At 37.6% G+C, this 6863-nt stretch overlaps 1 protein-coding gene across 1 annotated transcript in view; it reads right to left on the bottom strand.

Annotated features, from left to right (window-relative positions):
- Positions 1 to 3687: 3687 nt before the first annotated feature.
- The window catches only part of sox32 (SRY-box transcription factor 32), a gene marked incomplete at its 3' end in the record, with an annotated part of 5155 nt that continues 1979 nt past the window's right edge, over positions 3688 to 6863 (bottom strand). The window contains 1 exon segment of the mRNA XM_014008316.1: positions 3688 to 4729. Within this exon segment, the coding sequence (XP_013863770.1) occupies positions 4077 to 4729 (653 nt within the window).

The following is a 6863-nucleotide window of genomic DNA, read 5'->3' as shown; positions in this document are numbered from 1 at the left end:
TATATATATTGATTTTGCATCCTAAACCACCAATTGGTCTCTGCATCTTTAAGAACTTCCTACCATTTCCAACACTCCCACTTCAGCATGCTTTCACAACTATGCTTCAGGGAAGGGGTGCTCTGTGGGAAGGGAACTTGGCTGCAGRAAGAGCTACTGTGTGTGCAAATATGCAAGGCTTTGTAGCAAGTGTTCAGGCAGCTCTGCATGGCTACCAGGAGATTCAAGGATTTCTCAAACACTCATGAATGAGTCAAAGCAACACTCTGATTATGTTTTAGATGAGGAAATGACTTTATAACATGATATAAAGCTTAAACATGTCACTTTTGCACAATCCCCCCCACTAACATGATCAAGACTGAAATCAAAACACCAGGTCTCACTGTTAAACCTTTTTTTTCTGAGGTAAAGCAACAGTTTCCTGGATAGGATTACTTCTAAAAATGAGCCRACATGGTTACGATCAGGAAAAAAGTATGATTGGTAGCGAAACATGCTTTTTTTATTTAATTTTTTTTTCAAAAAGCCATCGCTACTTTTATCTTGGAAAAATAATTTATCCTTTAAAGTCCTACATTTKTTCTTGGGCCAAGAGTCAGTGACCTCTTTTACTTACCTTAAAATAAAATTGCCGTGGAAATCTTTATTTTACCTAGACAGAAACACGAGATCCCAGAATAAAACGTACACCATGAAAGGTCAGTCAGGATTTATTGCAATTGCAAGACACATARCATGTCACACAGGGCAGTGGTACATGAAATGTGTGCCCTGAGGCAGTGTCAAATACATGCATTTATACAGTGTTACCCAAACAGACAAAACTGGGCCAAGGAGAGAATGATGTTTGATAAAKAGCAACAAGAATGATTACTTCTAAACAGATATTGTCCTGATCTTAAACACTTTGTACGAGAGAAAACAGAAGATAAAGAGTAAAATCATAAAACGTAATGACATTAGTTGTTTATATGAAATTCAAGTTTTATAGTATGGTGCAATATTCCTCTTGTAAAACGTTTAGAACTGTCAAAATAAGAACAACATTTGATCAAATGTGATAAATATTTATTAAGACTTTCTGAATTCTGTTTTCTGTTAGTTTGAACATTACAGAAAATCTACAGAAATTACACCTTTTATAAAAAAAACTACTGTCATAAATATGACTTTTTGTACATCAGCCTGCTTAAAAAGTGAGGTCTGATTTTTGCTCAAGGAGAGCTGACCATGAAACCACGTAGGAGCAGTTTTCATTTTTTTCTCTCCCAAATATCTTGCAGATTAAATAACTTTGTTTTATTTATGCTTGCAGATCGTTTTTGTTCACCTCCTGCAGTGTCTCCATCATTAATCAGCCTGTGTGATCATCTGAAGCAAACACTGTAAAAACTCACAATGATGCATTTTTCCTTCTTTTCACACTGGGTGGGACGACCATGGCAGCGCGTGATAACGTTTGAGAGACTGTGCATTTTTACGTCCAGCCAGGTCAGAGTGCAACCTCTAGCCTCTGACACAGAAAACATGGGACGAGGAAGTCAACATTCTCCTAAATGGGTAAACATTTGGCAGCCAAAGCCCAAGGAGTTTGGAGATATGTCGATTTTGGGGCATATTTTTGGAGCCTTTGTGAGATGTTGCAAAATGAAGCAGGAAGTTGGGAAGTTTATGCTTTTGGCACCCACCCTGCTTCCCTCACTCAGCCAAGGGACAGACGTGGTCACAGATTAAAACAGGGTGTCAACAGTTTGCCAAAGACTGGGCCGCTCCAACATTGTTTGTTGATATTTTATAATAAACAGCAAACTTGAAACTTAATACGACAAGCTTGTTTATAAGAAACTATAACATGCTGGAGGAGCATTAAAGGTTCTTCAGGCCTCATAATGGAAGAACAAAAATTACTGGTTTAACAGAATTAAATTTAATTTAGCCAAATAATTTCTTCTTCTACATCAACCAACAGTTTACGTGAGTTCATTTGAGAAACATCACTGCCATTACTGCGAAAATTTTAATTAAACACATTAAACATAGTTTTAAAACAATTTTGTTGTTTATTAAAAGGTATCATCAATCATTTGTCATGTCTTGAGCAGCTGGTTGGTATCAAAGGCACAGTTTTATCTTGGTTTGAATCTTATTTAACTAATAGGAGTTTTTCTGTTCACCTTGGTGAATGCTCTTCTTCAGCAGCTCCTCTGACTTGTGGGGTCCCCCAAGGGTCCATTTTAGGTCCACTTCTTTTTCCGTCTTCATATGTTGCCTTTGGGGTCCATTTTCAGAAAGCATAACATCACTTTCCATTGCTTTGCTGATGATATCCAGGTCTGTATGCCCATTAAGTTGAACAGGGATGCTCCATTGGAACCACTCTTCAGCTGTCTGAATGATATGAAAACTTGGCTAAAACTAAATTTTCTGAACCTAAATGAGAGTAAAACTGAAGTAACAGTGCCTTTAAATTGGATAAACAGATTAATTCAGCTGTAAAATCAAGTTTTTTCCAATTAAGACCAATTGCTAAGGTGAAATCGTATCTCCCCACTAAAGACCTTGAAAGGGTGATTCATGTTTTTYTTACCACTCGTTGGGACTATTGTAACTCTTTGTCTGCTGGATAAATCATCTCTGCATCACCTACAGACTGTCCAGAATGCAGCAGCTCGTCTTTTAACAGGTACTAAAAAGAATGAACACAAAACCCCGGTCCTGGCTTCTCCCCATTGGCTTCCTGTTCACCTGAGAATTGATTTTAAGATTTTATTGATGGCTTTTAAAGTTTTTAATGGTCTGGCCCCGTCATATTTATGTGATCTTCTTAACATCTGCACTCCAGTCAAAGCACTCAGGTCTACCAACCAGTTCCTGTTAGATGTCCCTAGATCCAAACTGAAATCTAGAGGTGACCGGGCCTTTGCAATAGCTGCTCCAAAGCTGTGGAACAGTTTGTCTCTTAATATTCGGTCAGCAGAGACTGTTGAGGCTTTGAAATCTTTGCTGAAGACCCATTTATTTTCTTTGGCTTATGTTTAAGATTTGGAGGTTCAGTTAGAGCTTTTTCATATAGTGTGTTTCTGTATTTGCATCTATTATTTGTTTGTTTTTTGATGTCTTGACTGAACTGTGAAGCACTTTGGTCAGCTTTTGTTGTTAATGTTCTATTCAAATAAATTTGACATTGACATTGACATTTTAGGGCATAAATTATGATTACATTTTTATATTTTAATAGTTTAAATTTGCAAARGCACCATATTGCTGCTCCTAAGTGTTCACATATTATGTTCTTTTCTTGGAAAAAGTTTCCACTTATACATTTGTTTTAGAAGAATGTGTAAAATTCTACATATTTAAAAAAAATAGATGAAATTTGATCAACAAGTTGGGTATAACAAAATAACAAAAACAAAGCCAAAAGTTCAAATGTGTTGCACTGAGAAATGTGAGATTTGATGATTTTGAAACTTCACTTTTTTTGGTCTTTAATTTTATTGATTAAATATAACATTTGATTTAAAATTTGATTCCAACATAAACAGTATGAGGATTTTTTTTACCACATTATTTAGGGCATTAAAGTTGAATTACAGTTCATTCATTCATTCATTCATAAATTTTATTCATGTCATTAAAAAAACAAAATTTTATGCGCAATAAAAATAAAAAATACAAACACAAAAAAATAAAAAATACAAACACAACGAAATGAAAGGAAGCAGAGAGAAGAACAAAATCTTATAATATCTGCCCCATTTTTCCTCAAGTATAAATTCAAACAACAATAATCTTTAGTTACCAAACCAAAACACGAACATCAAATTATTCAAGAACAACAAATTAAATGTTTAGACCTTATACAGTTTCATATTTTTTCAACAATCCAACCTTTTTCATTCTCTTGAACCTGTACTTTGATTTGACACTTTTCACATCATTTTCCAGAACATTCCACAATCTGACTCCTTGGAATGAGGTTATATAATATTTTATAACAATACTGGATGGTAGCGTTCATTCAGCTGAAATCCACTGACAGGATTGAAATAAATACATCAAAGTGAGCAGCTTTATGATACTGAGTGTCCTCCTCTGTGGCTGCTCTGCTGATGGAAGCTGCTGAGCTCTGCTGGCCCAGGTTTGTAATAGTTCGGACCGAGGTACTGTTCAAACTCGCTGCGGTCCAGATCATACAGCATGTCCAGCTGAACCTGCTCCAAGTAGAACTCCAGCGAGGGCCCTGATGGGCATGGCGGGAGCCCGCAGACCCTGGACTCGCCTCCCTCTGTGACCGGCCCTGCAGAAGTGGGAAACCCCTGCTGTGTGTGTCCGAACTGGGAGCCAAAGTACACCTGAGGTCCGGCTTGGTGCCCAGAGGGCGTTGAGTACAGGCCGGGGTTGCTCGGGGCCGTGCGTGCTGCAGCTGAGGGTGGAAAACCTGAGTGGTTTCTGTAGCTGCTGTGAAGTGGGAAAGGCAGGGAGTTGTGGTGAGGCTGCTGCTGGTTCTGGAGCAGACAGGTGAGGTTGCAGGGAACACCGAAGCCTGAGCTGCAGAGCGGAGGAGTTTCTGCAGCCTGAGGCTTTGAGCTCTTCCTCATCTGCTTCCTCCTGCGAGGCCTGTACTTGTAGTTTGGGTAATCYATGGTGTGCTGGACCCTCAGTCGTTCAGCCTCCTGCATGTAGGGACGCTTCTCAGCCAAGGACATGGCCTTCCATGTTTTACCTGAAGAAAGAAATAAAACATGTCTGAATACCACATAAAGGTCTTACATCCAGTGGCGATTCTAGCCCTGTTTTAGGGGTGCATCCCTAAAATTGAACTCAGCACAAGTATCATTACTGTTTTGTAAGGAACATTAGTTCTCAATCCCTAGATTCACCAAAATATAGAATAAATTTGAAACTAGAACCATTTATAGAGCTTTACCAGTCACGCAGTAATATAGTGTGGTTAACACTCAAAACTCTGAGGTTTCTCTGGACTTGAACACATCACAGACATGGGTCTCATCAGCTGTTCAGCGTTGGTCAAATCAAAACTTTAGGAGCAGAGCACCATGGATAAATATAAACTCCAGATAAATTYGCCGGAAAACAAAGAAACGGTGATCTGGCTGCAGCCTGACCACAGTCGGGGAGGGGGAGGATTTTTCGTGTTTTGGGTAAAAAAAGAACCGAACCGGTCGACAAAGGTGAGCTAACAGCTGTTTAGCTGCCGCAGTTCTTTATTCATCATGTTGAAAGTAACTTGAAATATTTATTGGGGACCTAGTCCTTGAATAAAGATTCTCACGTGAAAATCGGCTATATTAAATTTTATACAGAGTTGTTTGAACAGTTTGTGTTGAGTTTAAAAAATGACCTAACCACAAAATGAATCCACAAACTGTGGAGCTCTGTAAAGACTGAATTATTGCTCTGCCTTTTTTTTTCCAGATATTGTATTTATCTAAAATGTTAATGTGGCTGTGCAATTTCTGTTTAAATAGCAAGAAAATAAATATTTGAAAATGACACACAGGGACTCTAATGAATTATTTCTGTACTTATTATTAGGAAATTGATATTAAATCATTCAAAGACACATTGAATCAAATTGAAATTGAATCAAAATAGAATTGATTGAAGATTTATAATTGAATTAAATTATAAACCCAGCCCTAAAAGAACATGAACAGCTGTACGGATTGTTTGGAAGGAATTCAGTAATATAATGAGAGGAAGAGTAAAAGTTGGATAGACCATTATGTTAGAAGGAAACCAGGTTTTTATGGAGGAATATATTGTTGTTTTTATGAAGATGCTGCAGCCATAGGCTACTTCCTTAATCAAACTAGTGTTAATACTGCATGTTTGTCTCTGGACTGTAGCTACTCCTGGTTAACATTACTGTAGACCTGCTAGCCCTGTGGGACTTCCAATTAATATTTCAAGTTAGGCCAACATGATGGATGATGATCATATTGCTTTAGCTGGGCTAGGAGTGATTGCTATTACAATTTCATTTAGGCAAATGTTTTCCTAAAACTTAGGCCACACTGTGTTTGTTAGACTGAGGCTAGAAAGGACAAAGTTATTTAGCTTGCTTTATGCCTAAATTTATTGGGCTGTTTCTTTACCTGTGAATAGAAAGATGATTTGTACTGTATGATAGGCCCATTTCATGAATAATGAACTGTAACAGCAAAACTCCGACCCATAATGCTTTGTAACGTTCAGGTAAAAATGAACAAACTGCAATTTTAATCTGATTTTCAGGTACAGTTCAGGTTAAAGACTAGCTTTCACCATTTTACCCTGATAATGAATTGTTTTATTAAGRTAATCARTTTAGTAAAATGCTCTTCAAATCACTGGAAAATGRYTAGTTTGGAGGAGATTTTTAAAAAACATTCCAGGGGAGCATGCCCCCGGACCACTCTAGGATTGGTTCACTTTTTTGGCACTGGTCTCCCTTATGTCGGCTTCCGGCTTTGSGGGTCGCGTCTGTGGTCCCCCCACATTCACTTTGAAACATTCCATTGGAGAGATCCATGCATGCTCACAACTGCACACAAACAGGTGTTTACATCCTGGGTTTTCTATTCGGGCACTGACGGAAGGATATGTGCATATGTGTATGTGTATGTATGTGTGCATGTATGTATATGTATGGGTATGGGTATGTATGTGTGTATGTATGTATGTTTGTATGTATGTATATGTATGTAAGTATGTATATGTTTGTATGTGTATGTATATGTATGTGTATGTGTATGTATGTGTGTATGTATGTATATGTATGTATGTATGTATGTATGTATGTATGTATGTATGTATGTATGTATGTATGTATGTATGTATATGTAGGTATGTAT

Source organism: Austrofundulus limnaeus, unplaced genomic scaffold (assembly GCF_001266775.1).
Source record: "Austrofundulus limnaeus strain Quisiro unplaced genomic scaffold, Austrofundulus_limnaeus-1.0 Scaffold49, whole genome shotgun sequence".
NCBI lineage: Eukaryota > Metazoa > Chordata > Actinopteri > Cyprinodontiformes > Rivulidae > Austrofundulus > Austrofundulus limnaeus.
This window is presented reverse-complemented; position numbering and strand designations above follow the sequence as displayed.